Source organism: Rattus rattus, chromosome 2 (genome assembly GCF_011064425.1).
Source record: "Rattus rattus isolate New Zealand chromosome 2, Rrattus_CSIRO_v1, whole genome shotgun sequence".
Classification (NCBI taxonomy): Eukaryota; Metazoa; Chordata; class Mammalia; order Rodentia; family Muridae; genus Rattus; species Rattus rattus.
Genome location: NC_046155.1, coordinates 223,341,030 through 223,363,130, shown reverse-complemented (window position 1 = coordinate 223,363,130; position 22,101 = coordinate 223,341,030). Strand labels below are relative to the sequence as shown.

At 42.9% G+C, this 22,101-nt stretch overlaps 1 protein-coding gene across 2 annotated transcripts in view; it reads right to left on the bottom strand.

Annotated features, from left to right (window-relative positions):
• The window catches only part of Aig1 (androgen induced 1), a 223,148-nt gene that overhangs the window by 174,423 nt on the left and 26,624 nt on the right, over positions 1 to 22,101 (bottom strand). For both annotated transcript variants that reach the window (XM_032894969.1, XM_032894968.1), the window contains exon 2: positions 8,573 to 8,728. In XM_032894969.1, the coding sequence (XP_032750860.1) occupies positions 8,573 to 8,728 (156 nt within the window). The remainder of the gene's footprint in view (positions 1 to 8,572; positions 8,729 to 22,101) is intronic.

The window sequence follows — 22,101 nt, the reverse complement described above, 5'->3', positions numbered from 1 at the left end:
TTTAAACCTCTGAGGCTTGCTGCTGAATATGCTCACCCTTTCTTGATCTTTCTGAACTCTAGCTGGCTGGTCAACTCAGCTGTCCTGCCTCAAAACTCCTCTCCAAGCTGAGTCAATCTGGCTTCTCTCTTGGTCTCTGATTGAACTGCTCTGCTTGGCCTCATACTAACTCTAGCAATCTGTTCTAATTTCTGGCTCCTTTTCACTCTCTGACTCCTTCTGTATTCACCTGTGTCTAGCTTGTTCTCTCTCTGCAACCTGTTTCTGTAAAACTGTCCAAGTAAAACTGCCTCCCCCACCTCTCACCCTCTCTCTCTCTCTGCATTGCTCTAAGTAGCTTCCCTTTCCTCTCCTCCTTAGAGTTGGCCACATCCTATTCTGTCAAATCTTTCTTTGATTCATCACTTTGCCTGTCATTCAATTAGATATCAAGTGTGCTTCCATCTACAAACTAACTTTAGCTTCACTGTTTAAGATTTAAGGTTGTGGGCTGGAGAGATGGCTCAGTGGTTAAGAGCACTACCTGTTCTCCCAGAGGTCCTGAGTTCAAATCCCAGCAACCACACGGTGGCTCACAACCATCTGTAATGGGATCTGGTGCCCTCTTCTGGTGTGTCTGAAGACAGCTATAGTATACTCATATATAATAAATAAATAAATCTTTAAAAAAAAAGATTTAAGGTTGTGTGCTAAGGGTGTGTCTGTATTCCAGTCTGAAGAAACAAGTGTTTCTTGTTATCTTTTTGTTATCTAAGGTCTCCAGTATGATTCAGAGTGAGGAAAATCACATGATAGTTATTAATACGGTTGCTTGTGTTTAATGCTCAGCACAACTTGGTTGACTATGTCTACCTAGAAAGTTTCTGTGCACTCTGAGGGTATATAAAAGTCTAGAAAAGTTCTTGTGAGTCTCTTACATGACAAAGGCACTTACTCAGTCAAGATTATTTTCAGGAGTCCTTTGTTGAACAACACAGTGACCCAGGAAGTTGAGGCTCTAATGAATCTGACTATCTGATGGGACTTACCACCACCTCAATTCCCTGTCAAAAATAGTTGGATCCAAACATTACAAATTTATGAGTAGATTTAATGGCCAATGTTCTTGATAAAGCAGATCAAACTGGCTTTTGGGAATTCATAGTAAAAATTTTTTTGACTAGGTATAATTTATTTATTAGGATATGTGCTCGAATGGAATGTACTAGATCATTCTTGCTAAAAATATTTTTTTTTTGTGGTTGTGCAGCTTCAAACTGTGGCTTTTTAGAACCCTGCAGTGATTTTCAACATAATACCAAATACAACTAGCTACCTTTTTCCTTCTTTAAAATAAAGCAAATCCACAGGATAAAAACTTATTTTAATATACTTTAAAAAAATACACTGGGTAAGCCTGTGGTACTTAAGTCTATATAATATTGCTGAAATGAGAAGGCAAAGTAGGAAATATTTTTCTTTCTTAACAGAACAGGTACTTTTCAAACAGTCCTATGAAACTACAAAACCATGGTGTCACTAGCGCGAAACCATCCATCAAGGATAAGCAACAGTCTCTTGTGAGCCTTAAAAAAAAAGACAACACAACTTAACAATTTTTGTCTGGGTTCTACAGATTACTTTTCCTTATTCTGCTATGCCCTCCAGGTTAGAAATGTTGGGCAGCTCAGGCTCTATGTGAAGGGCGGAAAATGTCAATAAGGCAAACATTGAGTGTGCTGGGTCAGAATGCTTAGACGACACTTTTAAGAGCAAGCAGTCCTCTTGGCGAAGGTTTAGAATCCATCCTGCTTGATTTTGCAGCACCATTTAACCGGTTGCTACAACTAAACTCTGGCAGCTCATACCATCGGGGAAAAAGGTGAGAATGTTGGGAGCTCATCCTTAAGAGCTGGAAGAGCTCACTGAACAAAGCCTTCATTAGCATTGGACCTGAACCAAAGGGAACACAGGGGTTAGAAGACAGGACCTAGCTCTTAGGTTATACCATCCAGGGAGGGAAGGTGGTGAGAACTCTGGGAAGCCCAAGTGGAATTGCTTGTTTACAGGCTAGGCTAACACCAGAGGCAACAGCAAAAGCCCCTGGGTACAAGATGTGTTCTCAAAACCCCAAGACAATAGGGGGGCGGGGCAAGGCTGCAGTTAGCACTTCTGGATATTCAGACATAAACATTAACTGTGTAGGTACATCTGGAGGCTGTTTTCCTTTGTTGATTCAATACTGATTTTTTTTCTACTGTGACAGTGTTCCCCTGGGTACTTGCTCACTCATTTTATTCCCTGGACAGAGGAACAATGACACTTGTTTCTGTCTAGTCATCTGCACCTGTGTGAAAGCATTCATTTTATTTCATAGTGGATTCCTAAGCCAAACAACAGGGAGAGGGAATGCTCCTTAGGCTCACGTGCCAATAGGACAACTCCTTCTCATTCATGCCTTCACCCTTTCTCATTCATACCATTAGTTTACATTCAAGATTCTTATTTCATAGTCTTTCACCATCCCCACTGTGTGAACAATACACAGAAAAGCAAAGAAACCAAGTGGGACTGCAGGGACGGTCCCCTTTGTCCCAACGTGGCACAAGTCTTACCAAGGCAGCCCACACTCCTAGGACGTGTGTTGGCATCTACGTTTGAATCAGGTAAGACCCAGCATAAAAAGTGTGGTCATTCTCTAAAAATTAGAGAGCACTCAATGCTTTTTTCAGAGGACCCATCTCTCAAAATGGAGTTCAAAAGTCAGTACTTCTGAGAAGTCTTCTAGAACGACCTTAGACACAAGGCTGTTTACTGTCCACTTCTGTGCACATGCTAATATGGAATTCAAACGTCTTACTGCAGTGAGATCTTGCACTCAAATTTATCTTGCGATAGATCATAACAGATAATCTTGTCTACTTGATTTTGAAGGGCTCTTCACCTATGAACCTCTACTACTGGGAAATTAAACTCAACAGTTTGTTCCTGTGAAGGAGAAAGCATCTGATTAACTCAACAGGAAGCAGACAAGGTTTTGGTTAATATATTTACTTACTGTGGAGAGGACACATATATGTATAGGCATTTGTGGCATGGACCAAGAGAAACCAGAGGACAGCTTTTGGGAGTCAGTTTTCTCCTTCCACAATGGATCCCAGTGATCGAACTCAGACCACCAGGTTGTGCAGCAAACACCTTTGCCCACTGCTGCAAACTAGGCTTTACAACGAGCTATTAATTGACTGATGCTTTCATTTTAATCTCAGAGGCAAAAAGGAAGATTTACATGAACGAGAGATACCAGCTAAGGCTTGAAGAAACTAGAGAATGGTTTGATTTTAGATACTTAAATGAAAATGTATTAAGTGTACATTAAAGTTAAATTCAGAATTTACAGAATAAATTAAACATTCTTTCAGCAGTGTCAGAAATTATTTCCCTCTGGGTTTCAAAGAAGAAGGAAACATATTTGGTTTTGGTTGTAATCTCAACTAGAATCAAATTAATTTCCATTGTGTGTTATATTAACATATATTAGAACTAGTAATTAAAAGCGGGCTCGCCACCTAAAGGCACTTACTGCTCAGCCAGACAACCTGAGTTGTATCGATGAGAGCCACATGGCAGAAGGAAAGAATCAATTCTGGAAAGTTGTCCTCTGATCTCCATAAACTCTGGCATGCTCCCCACGTATGTACACACACACACACACACACACACACACACACACACACACACAGACACATACATACACACAGGAAATAAATACCATAATAAAGACTTTTTAAAAATTCACAGCAATTAATACTAATTAGAAATTAACACTTACATGTGTTTTCCCCATCGAAGTCAACAAGGAAACAATGTTTCTTGTTTCTTAAACTATAGGAGTATAGCAATCCAAACTTACACATACCTCCAAAACTTTAGAAATAGCTTAGATTAGGTACTATAATAAGGACTCTTGGGAATTACAATGTAGTTTTTTTCCTTGGAGTTTGCAATGATGTTCATTTATGCACATGCGGATTTGCACTGACACCCCAGATGCCCATCCCAGGATAGAACAGATCCAAACCTCTGGGGCTTCCACAGTCCCATCCCTTGGGGGATATTTACTTCACATTGGAATGGTTAGAGCAGCATCTGGACTGGAGCACCCAAGTCAGCCCCAGGACAAAGATATGCTGGTGCCGTGGTAAGATTTGATTATGGGTGCTATTCAAGCCCAGCAGCCACAGATGAATAAGAAGGGTTGCATGGGCTTGAATGAACGGAAGCAGACGGCAGCCAGAGACACACTTCGGACTTCTGAGAGGGGCATTTTCAAATGCTTTAGTCAAACGGGTATGCCTACTTTCTTATCTAAAATGGGATCTGCTGGCTCAAGCATCACTGAGCTCATGGGAGACAAAAAGGTCTTCTCTGGACTGCTCCTAAGAAACTTCAGTGCTTCCAGACCACATAATATCATGGAGTTATTTGTAACAATTCTCTGAAAAGGTGACAGAGCTGAGAAATAAGCTGCTCATGATAAGAACAGTCTCCCAAGAATTATCCCTACAAAATGAGCTGCAAGACTCGGGCGATAGGGGGTGCCAGGCCATTAACGTCACTGATCAAGACCAGCTTTGCTTTTTATGGGAACTGATACTACAATGGTTGATACATGTTATGTTCAGGGAAGCCACCCTGCCTGGTCCTCCAAGGCACAGTGAGTCAAAAGTAGATTTTAATTATCTGTGATTGGGATGTTTTGCTGTTTTTATAGACCCTTGGGGGTAAAAGGGACCATGAAGATTCCTGTGTAAGGTCCAACTTTCTCCAAATCTTTTTCATTATCCCATGCTCAAATCAAGCAATTACTGTCAGTTCACAATTAATCTTGTCCCTTGAGGAATAACCAAAGTTAAAAAAAGTCTACCAATCCTAGATTGCTTATGAGTGTCTTTCCTGCTGCTTTGGGGCAGGAGAGACAGACAGACAGACAGACAGACAGACAGACAGACAGACAGACAAGCTCTGGCCAAGAATAGTTTGAGCAGAGGCGATGCATTCTACTGTTCTGTTTTTATGTTCTTTGCCTAAAGCATGAAGCTTTCCCAGTGACAGAGTGACCAAGAGAGAGTGACACAGGAGGCCAGTACAAAACAGCAGGGACAAGTTTGTGAGGTTAGCAGTCACCCTTTAACCAGAGTAATGGAGCCGGGGACACCTCTGAGGACCACAGGAGGTTCAAAGCCCAACCTGTGCACCTTCTACCTTAGGAGGCTCAAACCAGGGCAGTGCACCCCTGACATGGAGATGATACCAGGATGTTTCGCCTGTGAGGTTCAATCAAGATTGTAAACACTCTTGCTTCACATGCTAACTTAATTGCATGACCTGAAAAGCATTCTTAGACTACAGACTGCTTCGGGCATTATAACTGTGTGCCCACTGAATGCTAGGTGGGCATTTTAACTGTGTGCCCACTGGATGCTAGGTGGGCATTTTAACTGCGTGCCCACTGGATGTTAGGCACTAATGCTAAGCTCATCCCTCTGCAGTCAAGTCATCCTCTCCAGGTGAGGCAACGTCCTCTTGGCCATGAACCTCCAGGAGAGTGACGTGCCTCTCCCCATGACTTCTCAGAACATTGCTGCATGAAGAAAAGAACATTGAGCACTGGCTTTATAATGGAAAGACAGCTACAGTGGGGTTCTAGACCCTTTCACAGAGATGAGAGACAAGGAGAAAGGTAAGAGAGGGACTTGGGAATCTCTTTGCAAATGCACAGGGACACTGAAAACTGAGGGGAAGTTACCTGAGGAAGAGAAAGGTGAGAGTAAATGACAAAGTAAATGTTTGGGTAAAGAGTTCTTTTGAGTTAAAATGTGTACAGCTTTAAATTCCTATCACCAATAAATAAACCTTGCAATAAAATAAGTCTTAGAGGCTTGTTCTCTCTGTCTCTCTGTCTCTCTGTCTCTCTCTCTCTGTCTCTCTCTCTCTCTCTCTCTCTCTCTCTCTCTCTCTCTCTCTCTCTCTCTCTCTCTCTGGCTCAAAATTATTCTTTTCTGCATCAGAGCGAGGAGTGTGGTGGGACCTGGCTGGACAGATGCAAAGCCAGAACAGTGGACAGAGGAGAAAGAGTGAGAACCATGTTGATTATAGAGAATACCCACAAAGACTTTATCAACATGGGGAGAGATGAGGGGACGGGGAGGGGAAAGAACGAAACAAACAGAAGGCAACTTTAAAATTTAGGGACAACATGGAAAGTGGGAAATGGCTGAGCAGCAAGCTTGGAAAAACTAGAAATAGTGACAATGGCGTCCACACCAGGAGAAGAGAGCCACATAAATGTCGACCCTGCACACCTGATGTATCACTGCCTCTACTGTGAATCTGCAGAGCTCTGGTCACTTCCTGAGAAGCACGGCAGGCACTGAGGCACACGGAAAGGACAAGGCCTGCTGTCAGGAGCTTACCGACGGGAGAGGTCTCTGGACAAGCTCGGAAGGTGTACTGTGTGGCATCAGTTAAATGCAGATGGCGGGGGTCAAAAGTAGTACACCTCTCCCCTCTGAATCACAGAGATATTTCCGCACACTGACACTTGGGTTTCAAGATATGACTCTTTTGTACAGAAAGTACACGTCTTTACACTTCATGCTATTGGGATTTTTCTCTCACATGATTCATAGAAGGTGGATGAATTTACCCACGGAGACAAGATTTCACTATGCAGCCAAGGGCAACTTAAATCAACAGTCCTCCTGCCTCAGCCTCCAGAGGGCTGTGATCGATTCTAAGTGTGTGTTAGTATTGTGGCTCAGTATTTTAACTGTATAAAGGCAAAAATAAAATTATATATATACAATAATATATTTGAAATTATATATGCATAATAATAATAATAGTATAATAATAATGATAGTGTGTGTTTGCAATATACATATAATTGCAAAACATTTAAGCAGGAGATTTTGAGAGATTTCCCAGACAGCTTCTGCCTGAGTATTTATGCTTTGAGATCTTCAGAAGAAAGGGACGAGGGAATGAGCAGGCTTATGATTGGATTCTAAGGTTTTTCTGGCCCTTGTGTTAGGCTCAGGAGCTCAGATCTACTTCATCCATGAAAATACAATTCAGCACACAGAAAATGGCAACTCAGCGCTAAGAACTGGGAGGTCTCTGCCAACCCAGACTTGGCAAATGCGGAAAAGAACCAGCAGCAGGATTTAAAGAACCTTCTGACTCTTCTCATGGTGAACTTGGACTCAGTACTATGCTAGCCACGTCCCCGGAGCTTCTGTCTGTCCCAGAATCAGGCAACGACTGAAAATTCTCAAACCGCATTACATAAGATACTTTCTCAATCTCAGATGCACAAAAATTTCCTCATTCTTCTGGATACACACAGCTTAAAAATCTACGGCGTCTCATGGGGCCTTTAAAGAAACATGGTTTGTGTGCAGACAACGGAAAATTAGCAGACTTGTGCAGGAGGCTGAACTATGGAGGGAACCTAGCTGAAAACAGAAAAATCAATGGAGCCAGGCAGACCCAAACATCGAGTGTCATTTTTAAAGTGACACTCGCTAATGGTGCTGTTGGATAAGTAAAGTGTTACCCGATGCTATTTCCTCTTAAGTCCAAAGTGCTAAATCAGTTGACCCAACAAGCAATTATTAAGTTCAGGCTGCTCAGGAAAATGTGAGGGGCCGAATCCTGTGCTCTGCAAACCCATACATCGGTGTGGGCATGTGCACATGCACATAGTGTGTCTAAGTACACGTGGTACGTGCGTATTTGTATACGTGCCCATGCATGTGGAAGCCAGCGTACAGTCTCAGGTACTGCGCCTCAGAAGCCATACTGGGTCTCTTACTGGTCTGATATTGTGGCTGGACAACTAGGCTCAGAGATCTCCATGTCTCTTCCTCCACTGCACGAAGGTTACAAGTGCAAACCACCACACACGGTTTGGTTTTGGTTGGTTTGATTTTTATTATTTGTTTTGTTTTGTTTTGGTGTTTGTTTTGTTTTCTAACATGAGTCCCCGGGGATTGATTGTAGGCCTCAAGTGTGCATGGTAAATCCCCGAACAAAGGTTATATCTCTTAAAACTCACAACGTGACATTTGGGCACTAAAGAGGTAGGTGACGTTAAATGCGTCTGTTAGAGAAATGTTGATTGATATAGTGACTCTCTCAATAAGAAGAGGGAACCAAGATGCAGACTGGCCCAGGGGAAGAGAATATAACAGTATAAAGGCAGCCTTGTTGAAACCAGAGACACGGGCTTCAAAAGAAACCAACTCTAGGATTCCTAGACCATCCAATCCATGAGAAAATAAACTTTCTGTAGTGTTGGCAGCATTAGAAAACAAACACAGGCATCATGTAGCTCAGTGATGGCGAGCCATGGGTCCTGCGGTCTGTCCCAAGTACCAGCTAAAGGAAGACCTCTTCTATAGAGCCCTCATTAAACAAACAAACAAACAAACAAGCACCAAGTCTGAAGTAGGACCCACATTTCTTCCGTGCTAAGTACATCCCACACCATACTCGCAACCCCCAGTACATCCCGCATCATACTCACAACCCCGACAGGAAAGGCCAACACAGCCAGCGTCCAGTCCCGGAGAGAGATGAGCTTCCTGAGCTGTCGTTCTTGCTCCTGGTTCCCACTGCCTCTGGTCAGAAGACTGGAGAGATCGGTCAGCACACAGATGCCGAAGAACACAGCCTGGATAACCTACAAGGAGACAGTCACCCGAATGGGTCAGTAAGAGCTATGGAGGCCCAAAATGTTGGTTTGCGCTGTTGCTTTCTATCATAATTCTAAATACTTGCCCTGGTTGCCTCATGGACAAGGAGATCCTCACAAACACCAAGTGATGTGATGTAGCCTTGCCCCCCGACTTATCCCTGATTGGTTGATAAAGACGCTGTACAGCCTGTAGCTGGGCAGACGGGAGGTGGGCGGGGTTTCAGTTCCTGGGCGTGGTGTTTGAGGTGGGACAATGAGAGAGCGAAACAGGTGGAGAGAATAGAAGACGCCATGGGGTAGATGAATGGAGAAGACATGCCCAAAAGCACTGACAAATTGTAGTTAAGTGTGGCCAGATGGATCGCGACAAGTTATAATTTGAGATTAGTGTAGATAGAGTAGATACTAATCGCTTATGAAGTGCTGTCCAGCTCTAGTGCTATTGAGGATTACTATAATGTTTTGTGTCTTTTATCTGGGAAATGAATGATCTAAGGCGGGGTAGAAACCTCCGATTGAAATTAAACATTTACTACAACATTGAACTAGAAGACAAAGCCAGCTGCATGTCTGAATTATGACACCCGAAGAGAATATGTCCCAAGCCTATTTACAGAGCTCACGCTATAAAGGAAGCTCTCATTTTAGACAAATGTGAGTAGTTGTCTTTTTTTAAAAAAAATGCTACTTCCATCCCCTCTCTCCAAAGCTGAGGGATCATCAAAGAAGATGGGCTGGGAAGATTGTTAGTCAGACATGGGGGAGGAACGAGGTAAAGCATTGCCTTCCATTGCTGACAGCCCTACTGCACTCCTGCAAACACCTTCACAAGATCATGCCAGTCAGAAATCGGCATAGATGGGGGATGGGCTCGTAAAGCCACGCTCTTAGCTAAAGCAGTTGAGTGGATGGCCACACATCCCTGCACACAGAGGCAGCAGTGACTGAAGGGTTGCGGTGGTTTGAATGACAAGAGCCTCATGGGCTCATATGTTTGAATGCCTGGTGGCGCTTTTTGGGAAAGATTAGGAGGTGTGGCCTTGTTGGAAAAGGTATATCTCTGGAGATGAGCTTTGACATCACAAAAGCTCACAGCATTCCTAAGGCATTCTCTCTCTCTATGTCCCTCTGTGTGTGTGAGTCTCTCTTTGTCTCTGTCTCTCTGTGTCTTTCTGCCAGTCTCTCTCTCTCTCTCTCTCTCTCTCTCTCTCTCTCTCTCTCTCTCTCTCTCTCTCTGTCTGTCTGTCTCTCTCTCTGTCTCTCTGCACATTGTGTTTGGGGATCACTGGACAAACTCATTGAAATATAAGCAAGCCGGATGGAGCGCTTTTTTTTTTTACAGGTTACCTTCATCGTGGTACTTAGTCATAGCACTGCAAAAGTCACTAAGACAGTGAGTTCTAAAAAGTTGGGAGAGGGATGGGGAGGAGTCGGAGAGGGCACGAGGGCACACAAAATACCTAAACACAATTCTCAGAGATAAGATTTTAAATGACACTTCCTTAAAAGACCCGCCTTTGGTCTGCCAAAACAGGGAAATTGAATAAATGATTCAAAATGAAAAGAAAAACAAAAACAACAAAACCAAACAAGGAACCCCACTATTTCCATTTTTATTCTTCTTGGGACATTCTCTCTCTCTCTCTCTCTCTCTCTCTCTCTCTCTCTCTCTCTCTCTCTCTCTCTCTGTCTCTCTCTCTCTGTCTCTGTCTCCTCTCTCTCTCTCTCTCTCTCTCTCACACACACACACACACACACACACACACACACACACACACACACACACACACACATACATAGACTCAATAGAGAGAACGTTGATTATCTAACTGAGGTATGCATTAATTTACAGTTCACATCTGCGGTCTGTTTCTACTCGCTGGTGAGGTCTAGCAAATGAGGGGAGACTGTGTGCTCTAATCCCTTAGCCTTGGGTATTTGCCTGCCACGGGAGTGATAGAAAGCTGGCCACGAAGAACTCAATGGAGCACAAAAAATCCACCCTGATTCGAACAAATTTCTACTGTAAAGGCTGAATTAAATGGCTACCTTAGGTCGTTAGTACTTACAAAATCAAATCTTTCCAAAGTGCTCTAGAGATGCTGTGACCATTGTCTCCTACAGCTAACCAGTTTTACGTTCCCAAATCGATTACGAGTGCAATCATTCACAACAGCCACACTTTCCTTGGACCAGAGCATGGTGGGTGAGAACCATGAAGTAGAACAAACCAATAATTTGTCAGTTTCCTGAAGTAGGGTCAACGTTGCGTATGCTGAGTGCAATCAGGCAGCATACCAAGGCATAGCTAAACGAAACTTCAGACGGGGCAGAAATACATCTCCTGGGATCTGATCTTACCTACTAAACACCAAAGATAGATTCAGAAATCTGACTTCTTCAGGTAGCAATAATTTGCTAATGGCTTATTTTTTAAAGGAAACCATTCTCCTCACTTTATAGACTATAGCAAATACTTGAGAGAATGGAAGGCGTTTCTGCAGTAGGAAGACAGTTCCTAGAAACATCTGGTTCCAGCTGTGAGCTCAGCCTCGTAGCACGAATGTTGTTAGTAGCTCAGGCTTTGGGGAGCTCCCTCAAACCCTGCTATTACTAGTCAACCAAAGCCATGGTCATGCTCCAGTTTTCCTCAGAATTTAAACTGGTTTTAGTCTTCTACGACTTGGAATCTATTGTCCTTTTATAAATAGCCAGAGTGGGAGCTTGGAAGGCTACCACACGTGGGAGTAAAGCAAAAGTGTGGCAAGGCACCAGGGTCTGACCACCAGAGATAAATGACTCAGAGAACGACTCCACGCTTAGGAAATTTCTCAAGTCATATCGGGAGACGTAAGATGTTTGGATCTCTCTGTCAGCTCTGTGTCAGCCCTCATGGGCCGTGAGACATCGGTGACCACATCAGGGAATGCTATTCTCTGTGACTGTCAGCATCCAGTGTCCTGTATGACCAATGCCTAGAAGGAATCTAATGAAGGCCACAGTGAGATAGCATTTCTCACTAAAACACAGATATAAATGATTATAAGAACCAAAAAACTCATTGTGGGAACACAACTCAGACAAAGTTGTGAAGAATATCGGACATTTAATGGTGGAGAGAGTGCTGTGCTCTCTTTACTTGGTGACTCAGTTTCCCTACAGCAGTGATTCTCAACTTGTGGGTCGAGACCCCATTGGGAGTCCAATGACCCTTTCACAGGGGTCACCTAAAACCACCAAAAAGCACAGATAGTTACACTATGACTCATAACAATAGCAAAATTACAGTTATGAAGCAACATGAAACACAATTTTATGATTGGGGGGTCACTGGTCCACAGCATTAGAAAGGTGGAGAGCCACTGCCCCACAGACACCTTGGCTTAAGTCAGTTTCAGCATTCTCTGTTTTACCAGAATTGAGCAATCCACATGGTTTTTTGGTTTTTTGTTTTTGTTTTTTTTTAATAGTGGACTGAATAAACTGTGCTAGACTTATACAACCAAACTCTCATCTTATAACAAAAAGTTTTCAATCTTTGCAACAAAACATTGAACTAGAAACAGAGACAAGAAATCACATATTTCGACGCTGTTAAAATAAATCACGAAAGACACAAATATAAGGATGTGTGCACATGCAGTAAAGCAGGAAGAAACACATGGGGATTGATAACACTGAACTTGGACCGGAGGGATGGCTTGGGGTTGAGACAATTTGCTGCTCTTCCAGAGGACCTGTTTCGGTCCCTGGCATCTACTGAGAGACTCACAATGGCGTGTCGCTCATCAGTTTCTGATGATTCAACGCCGTCTCAGGTCTTTGTGAGCAAATACATGTATACACTCAAACAGGCACACAAAATACATGTAAATAGCAATAAAACTACGTCTATTCAAGTAGCTCTGGAAAAGAAGAGGCTGTAAGAGGAAGGCAGGAGCTCCAACTATGTTGACAATATTTACCTTTTATAACTGATTACTGAGTACATTGAAACTATATTATTTTTTTACTGTATTTCAGTTCATCTTTTTAGTATCCTATGCTAATCTTTCTACCTTTTCCTTTTAACTCAACCCCCTTTAGTTTTAAGAGCCTGGTGATCGGGACAGGTCTGGGTGAGCTCAAGAAGTATTACACTATATGCACAAAATCCTACAGGATCATTTTTCTATAGAAAAAGAAAATAGAAATTTAGCTTGGTGCCAATGAAGTGCAAGCATGTGGAAATCACTCATGCATATTATGTAACCCAAGAAGTGAGGAAACTCACCCGGTGGACGGACGTAAGGAAAAGGGTCTCATGTAGCTTTCTACCTACTTCCCACCGAGGGATTCACTACTGCTCTTCAGTTAAAAGCTCTAGGAGGTAGTCAGTGGTACCCTTGCTGCCTTGAATTGATGAACTAACACAAAACATTTGGTTTTTCATGTAAATATGAGTCAGTTTTCTTCAGATACAGATGTGAAGGCTTCTGTAACTATTAGTTACATAGATGAAGCATACCTTACTTATCATATGAGAAATTCTCATTCAGAATGAGAGAAATCTGAGCGTCAACATAGCACCATGGGTAGTAGTAATGTTGTACTTTTGATTTTATCTGCTGGGTCAATGTCAAACACGCAGCATCCCCGAAGGGAAAAGACAATCTAAAACCTGTGATACATAGACCGCGTTTTATGAACCAGTCAATTAACAATATTGTATAAGATTACCTTCCAACTAGATGTACAAGGCACACAAAAAAAAATGGATTTTGTGCTGGGCATTGGTCCCATCCTTAGGCCAGGGAATTGTGTACACATTGTGTATATAAAAACCCTCCAAAACCAAACCAAACAGAACATTCAAAATCCACTAAAACTCCTAGTTCCAAGCATTTTTGATAAGGCATATTCAACCTGTCACACATAAAAATAATTGATATTGATAAACATGAGTCTGGGTGAAGGATTTTACATAAACAAATGGCTAGTTGTTTGGGAGGGGAGACATACTTCTATGGAGTTATCAAAGCAAAAGGAAGAGGAGAAAACCAAAAGAACTTTAAAAGAGACATACAATAGGTAGGACATAGTAGCTCATATCACAACTTGACAGAGCTAGAAAACCCAGGAGACAAGTGTTTAAGCACATCTGTGAGAGTTTCTAGATTAGGCTAAGGCTGGAGACCCACTCTACATATAGGTGCCACCATACCTTGGGCTGGGGTCCTAGACTGAACCAAATAGGAAAAGTGAGCTGGGCGCCCGCATTCATCTCCATCTCCCTCTCCTCCCCTCTCCTCTCCCTCCTCCCTCCCCTCCCTCCCCTCTCCTCCCTCCCCTCCCTCTCCCTCTCCCTCTCCTCTCCCTCTCCCTCCCTCTCCCTCCCTCTCCTAGTCCCCCCCACACCCTCCCTCCTGGCCCCCCACACCCTGCTTCTTGTCTCTGGCTGCAAAAGTAAACCCTTTCTTACCTTGCTTCTGTCAGAAACATTGTCTCAACCATGACGGAAGTCATGAATACATATTCTAAATAACTTGCACAATTTGAGCAGCTAACGGTATGCAGAATCGAAGCATATCCTCACTTTATGCAATGTGTCACCCAATACATTTATCGCCTCACAAGTACTTGGAGGCTTCCCAGTGTCCGAGGTCATCCCATTTGCCTCTCTCCAGCTTGTACACAGTGACTTCGAGCTCCCAGAACTCCTATGAGCACTTCTCCAAGTGAGAACGCACTGGCGAGAAGGAGGCAGGACAAATGGTTTCCTAGAGCCTCAGCTGGAGGAGAAAGAGGTGGAACTTGGCGGGTTGTTACTGGTTCTTTAACAGACAGGCCGGGGATGCAGATCCATGGTAACATGCTTGCCTGACATGTAAAAGGACATGGGATCTTAATACCCACAACTGGCAAAGAACAGGACAGTCTGTTGTTAGCCTTCATCATCAAAAGGTAATTGGTAACACTTGGGAGACATTCCACCATTCCTTCACCTACAGATGGACTTTTGGTTATTTGCTTAAAGAAACTGTTGGTCGATACTGAGACACTGCTTTGCATTTCTACCACATTTACTAGAGTTCGATTCCCATGAAGAGTTACCAGATCCCACGGGGGACATCTAATGCCTCAAGGTACTACTTAACACTCAGTGCACTGCCCACTCACAGTGTAATGTTACATGGAGATGCATACAGAAGTCTTAGCAGGGTTACCTTGAAGAATCACTTGGTTCCAACCATTCTGCCGAGCTGGCATTTCCGAACCGTCAGCTCAGCATGACCTGGATGTACACCATCTGGCCATGAGTCCTTAGCAGGTTAGACGCTCGTACTGTTTCCCACCCCGCCGAAATGCAGAGGCCCATTGCAGCCTGTCACTCCAAGAATGTGTTGATCAGAAAACGAAACCATCCCAGGTTACTCTGGAGCCATTCAGTGTTTGATCCTCTAGAACGATCTCTACAGTCCTTCTTTCTGCGGGATTTCTCCACCTCCTCTTCCTATCCAGAAATCAAGTCTTACTGAATGATTCACTTATGAGTAAGGGCTCATTTTCACCAGAATAAATGTGTACCAACTTTCCATGCATATTTTCACACGATCAATTTGAAATAAAAATCTAGTGGTATTTTCTTTTTCCTGTGGAATGCATTAAATACTTGCCATATTCTGTGGGGGAAATTCCCTAGACTCCTAGCATTTATTCCTAAACAGATATGATCTTTTTGTCCAGAATGTATTTTATTTGACTCCAGTATACCTTTAGTATCTTACACAAAATGAAATTGTTTCAGAGTATAGTTCGTTCATTAAATTATGTTATTAACTGGTTATTCATTTAAGTATTTCTAATGAACTGAACTTACCTCATAAGAGATAAAAATTGCACCAGAATAAAAAAGGAAGCCATGTGTGAAGTAAGAAATGCGATCATTATGTAGAGAATTTTAAGAGAGCAGAATGGAGCCATCTTGATCTATTAAGGTTTCCTGGGCTCCCATCGTCCGTGGTGGTAGTGCTGTCCTTCTAAAAGACGGGGGCAAAGGATGTCATGTGGGTCTCACAGCCCCTGTTACTTTCAAGGTAGCTTTTGCCACAGTACACAGAAGCGACATGAAGGAGGGAGCTCAGGGGGCGATGGGAAGTGGAGTGGCACGGGGCATGGAAGGAGGAACTGGGGAGAGAACAGATGGGAAGGAGGCAGCCAGATTTATCGTGTTATACAAAAAGGCCTGGAGGAGCTTCTACGTGAGGACAAGAGCATTAATTAAGAAGGAGATGATGGGGGTTGGGGATTTAGCTCAGTGGTAGAGTGCTTGCCTAGCAAGCGCAAGGCCCTGGGTTCGGTCCCCAGCTCCGGGAAAAAAAAAAAAAAAAAAAAAAAGAAGGAGATGATGAAGAAATAGAAAACAAAACCTATCTAGGATTTTCTAATTAGAGACTATAAGGGTATAACCTGGCACTGGATGAATCTATACATAATGCAAAGGAGAGAAGATGGGTGGACTGTATGTTGTTTATTTATTTCTAAAGTCTAAATATATGCAACATATACATGTATGTGTGACATACACATATGTAAAATGAACTGTGTATCTGAAAGACACAGAGATTTTTTTACCTCACAAAAAAGTCAATAAAACCTTCAAAACCCCCATTGAAGGAATCAGAGAGAGGACTGGAAGAGCTTGAAGGGGCTGGAGACCCCATATGAACAACAATGCCAACCAACCAGAGCTTCCAGGACTAAGTCATTACCCAAAGACATAGGTAGCAATGAATATCCTAGTAAGAGCACCAGTGGAAAGGGAAGCCCTTGGTCCTGCCAAGACTGAACCCCCAGTGAACATGATTGTTGGGGGGAGGGTGGTAATGGGGGGAGGATGGGGAGGGGAACACCCATAGAAAAGGGGAGGGGGAGGGGTTAGGGGGATGTTGGCCCGGAAACTGGGAAGGGGAATAACAATCAAAATGTAAATAAGAAATACTCAAGTTAATAAAGATGGAAAAAAAAAATAAAACCTTCGAGAACATGTTGTGAACTCCAGCCCCTCCTGTATTTTCCCTATCGTTGTCCCTCTCGTCGTATAAAGCCTCGTATCGCAGGAATGGTTGTTGTGTTTTCAGTTCCCAAAAGCTGCAGTGAACTTCTTACTGGAAATCAACCCCTACGGTGTCTGTGCGGTGAGGGGGGAGCTTCCTGAAGGAGTTGAGCAATTCATGGGAAGGAGAGCCGCGCCATCACCCAGAGGGGTTGTAACACAAGCTCTCTGGGGGAAGTCCCTCATTCCACATCTCTCTGACGCCTCAGTAATACATAATGTCTCCTGCTGTCACAGGATCAAGAGCGAAGGCCAAAAGCAGCTCATCACCACGAGAGAAGTGACTCACTGAAGAGTCAGACAAGAGAACTCTGCAGGCGTCTCCTGGGAGTTTGTTTCCAGGGTGTTCCTCCCTGGGCATAACTGAACATCTTATAACCATTGCAGTCACAGGAGTAGGTCATCGGCGGCTTGGAGTCCGTGACCGGTTACATGCTTAGATGCTACTCTGCAAAGAAATCGATGTGTTTAAGAGCACCTCATGCTCTTCACCTCTCCCTCCCATCCAGACGTGTCCATCAGTTCTCTGGCTGGTGAATTATCCTCCCTGACCTATGGAGGCTAGCCTCACCGAGCCAGTATGGACCCATCACACTAATGATTGAAAGTGTCACGTAAGTGATATGCTTGAAGCCTGGCCATTTTCAAAGAAGCCTTCACCACAGACTTTTCTGAGGAGATGGACTAACTGTGCCATGAAGCTCCGTGGTTTGCAGGCTGTGATTTAGAATCCCCACCTCTCGTGTGCGCAGACATTTACCTCATACCACTCCGTCTCATTACTGGAAATCGATGGAACGAGCGGTAAGTCACTGCTAGCAAGCGATCCATTTGGCCATAACGAAAGAATGATAATCCTTTCAGTCAGAAATAATATGCTATGATAAGCAGCTTGGGAAGACAGGTTTGTCAAGGAAATTTGTGACAATGTTTAAGTTCGAGGTGGACAGTCACATAGAGAAGGTGATCCCCAAAGGCGAGGGTGCCATCAAGCCACATTTCATAAAAACTCAGTAAGAGGACAGCAGCCAACTTTCCACAGACTCCCTTCTCTACAGCAAATGATGAGAGAAAGCCCCTAGCTGCCTCCATATGCACGGCTACTGGGAGGATCCTACCCCGATACCGCAGACTACTCAAAGAGTGGAGACGTTTATAGGGTCCATATAAACTGTTAATGCTAGCATGGATCCTTTTGAACCTGGAATTAAAACCACTATTGATTGCTTAAACAAGTATGTATTGATCAACCACTAGCAACAAACTCTAAGTAAACTATGAATGAGAAAATGCAGGCTGTTAAATGATTGCGCATTTTGCTGTCCAGGGGAATATGCCCAGACCAGCCTAACCTCCAATGTACTAGTGTCTGCATTTGCTAAGTATGTGATATGTAGTTTTAAGCACATTAATAGTGGGGAGTGATTGTGAGTGATTATGATTATTTGGGGGTGGAAATGTTCATAAAAGTGAAAATCTTACATCTTCTAATACCATCAAAGTTTACTCATCAAGACAGTTTATCTTACAGATGGCCTTAGCACCAGATGACATCATTCAAGCGCTACAGTCTAAAACTTAAACCGAGGAAGCACGGGATCAGACGGGATCTTAACTGATGGGTGATGTAAAATCAGATAACTTCCCAGAAACTGTGCAGGATGTGTACACAGAAAAAGAATACAAGTGAAATGAATTAATGACACCAATTAGATAAGAGCCCCTAAGCTCAGAAATGTCTCTCGTAAGTATTTTAAATCTGTGGCCTGGCCTTCCCAACATTCAGTCTTCATAGTTCAGATGTAGAGGAAGGCAAACCTGTCTCTAAATGCTGACCTCCATCATGGGAAATAGAACCTTCCAGACAAATGTTTCAGGATACATTTTATAAGGTTTTACCCCTTCTCAGATACTATTTGCTGTTATAGGCTCCAATTGGCGACTTCCCCACTAGACCGACTTTCAAATAGAACACTCTGGAGTTTGCCAGTGAACACGGTAAACGCACACAAGCAGTTGGATCACACTTTCAAGCTTGCTTTCTTGTTATTTATTATCACACAATTTTTATTGTGTAGCTATTTGTTATCTACAGAATATGTGCCTTTAGAGTAAGAGGTGTTTGTAGGTTCAGGGTCCTTTAAGATTGGGACAGTAGGAGACTGAAACCATCCATTCAACAATTTCCTAGGTTAAAAAAGTAAGCACATCTAACTTCTTAACAAAGTTATCTTCGTTAAATTATTCTGAGGAATACCGAGTCGAACTGACCGGAAAACAGGTGGAGGAAGCTCTGGGAAGAACAAGAAAACACACGCCAGTTGGTCTCTTCCCATGCCTGTCCTGCGATGCTGTCCCAGGCGACCTTATCATTTTTACCACTGGATTCTGGGCCCAATGGGTTATGATTTTCTAATGTGTCTGACCCTCGCAGGTTACATAGGGCTTTGGTGCAACAACTGGGAACACAGTATTATTACACATTACCTCATTACAGAGTTATCAACAGTGATGAAGATAGGACAGTGGGACGAGGCCTGGCTGGCTTGGACAGGCAGTGGGTAGCTAAGAAATGCTGAGGGCCTTGCAAAAAGGGAGAGACAGCAGGGAAGCATCCCTGCTGAGCTGCATCTTGAGCCTGGTCCCTTTCCAGTAGTGCACGGTGGCCTCATTTTAGGACCATCAAATGGAGACTGATGGGCTTAATGCTTTGCCCAGCAAGGCTTGGCAGTGCGAGGACACTAGGGGTACAAAGGTGTCAAATTAATAATTAGAGACAGGTCTTATAGTTCAGAGGGTCAGAGAAAAACATGAAGTCTGAAGAGAAGCTAGAGAGGTTTGAGAGGACAAGATCCAGTGAACAGGTCCCGAAGAAAGACTGTAGAATAAATCTCACACATTAACTATATTCTTATACACCCTGGGCCAAAGAAAGAGAAAGAGAACACATTTCCACTCAACCACTCAGGAGCTGTCACAAAGGGACAGACAGTTTTAGGCCTGCCTTGGCAAATCCCAGACGAAAATAAAAAACTTTTTATAAGGCCTGGCGGTGTGTGGCAGTGCACACCTTTAATCCCAGCACTCAGGAGGCAGAGGCAGGTGGATCTCTTAGTTCGAAGCCAGCCTGGTCTACAGAGTGAGTTCCAGGACAGACAAGGCTACACAGAGAAACCCCTGTCTCGAAAAATAAAAAGCAAACATCAATAAGGAAAACTTTGCAAAAGGCTAAGGATATACCCCAGTGGCAGAGGGCTCACCTACCATAAACGAGGCCTTAGGTTTAAGCCCTAGTACTAGGAAAAGAAATTTTTAAAAAGATTATAGATTTAAAAATTCTATTAACTTAGTATAAAAACCATCAGATGTTTATAAAGCAAAGACTATGAACTGATTGCTTTGAATAACCAGAAATACAAATTGGAATTTTTCACCTCAAACATCTTTTTGACTAAAGTATTGCCTTCTGTATTTGTATGTTTTATTCTCATAAACATATAATGTGTTGTATGTTCAAATACTGAAAAAAAAAACACTCACTAGCCAAACCTGTACATGAACAAAACTTTTTTGAAAGGATGAATACACCCATAGTAGATATGGGTTACATCACAAATATACCCATAACAGATATGGGTTACATCACAAATATACCCATAGCAGATATGGGTTACATCACAAATATACCCATAGCAGATATGGGTTACATCACAAATATACCCATAGCAGATATGGGTTACATCACAAATATACCCATAGCAGATATGGATTACATCACAAATATACCCATAGCAGATATGGGTTACATCACAAATATACCCATAGCAGATATGGGCTACATCACTAAACTACCCATAGCAGATATGGATTACATCACAAATATACCCATAGCAGATATGGGCTACGTCACAAATATACCCATAGCAGATATGGGCTACATCACTAAACTACCCATAGCAGGTATGGGCTACATCACTAAACTACCCATAGCAGGTATGGGCTACATCACAAAGCTGGTTACATTGCTGTTGCTGTAGAAGAAAGAAATGAAGCCAAAGTCCTCTGGAGAAATCCTACCAGGCATTAATACAAAATAGTAGCTCCCCTGAAAGCATCATCTATCTGGAAATTTCTAAGAAAATATAATCGAAGAACCACAAATCGAGAAATAAGGTGCAACTTTAAATTTTAAATTCACTAAGAAATAGTGGTAAGAGCACCAACATCTCAGAAGACGAACTGTGGAATCTATGCTGACTGGTGGTGACTGTTAATTTGGACAGCTAGCAATCTCTACAAAAAAACAAAACAATACTCGTTAAAGAAGCGAAATTAGAAAACACACTAAATCCTACAGCAGAGCCATACTAAGATCTATGTTATATGTCAAATATCCCTGGGGGAGACAAGAAGCTGATATAAACTAGTACACTGGGATAGATTTTACCTCAGCTTGGCGTGTGTTTTTAAATTCTGGCCCACGGATTACTTACCTTTCAAACCCAGCTCCACCATTTCCTTGATAAAGCACAGCTACAATTACCAGGTGCCAAGGATTTATGCCACACATTCCCCACCCTTGGGCTTAGGAACGTATAATACCATGGGTTTATCATGGCTGTCATTATTATTATGGTTGTTTTTTGTTTTGTCTGTCTGTCCTGAGGATAGTTGTATGGTATTCATCATTATGTTTTGATGCCCAGGGCATCTGACTAGGTTAGAGATCCTGTTGCCGGGAAGAAAGTACTTCTCACTCTCTCAGCTTCCACTCTGTCTTCTGGAAAACAGCCACGCAACGTTTACTGCGTGAATTTCCCGTGAAGATGTGGGCGCTCACACTCGGAAACACCTGGGTTCCAGGTTCCCGTTTAACGCTGATGTCAGCCTGTGAGCCGTTTCAACACTCAGCACAAAGACAATTCAGACTGGAGCAGAGTCTGTCTGCTCCCTCAAAACAACAATGACCACACCAACAAACACAGTGAACAGAGCTCAGAAGGTGTTGGCTCTGGATCATCTCTTCTTCAAAACCGAAAACAAAAGTGAAAAAGAAATTATACCCTCTCTCCTCCTACGCGTATGTGGTCAATTTGACATGAATTCTACAGACTCTGCAAAGCACTCTGACGTTCATTCATGGTCCACTACCACAGACAGCCATGTAAAAAGAGTGGAACTCCTTGATCTGGATGAACCCTCTCGGACTGTTACAGCATCACCTAATTCTGATCCGTAAGAAGGTTCTGTGCACCGTCCCGCT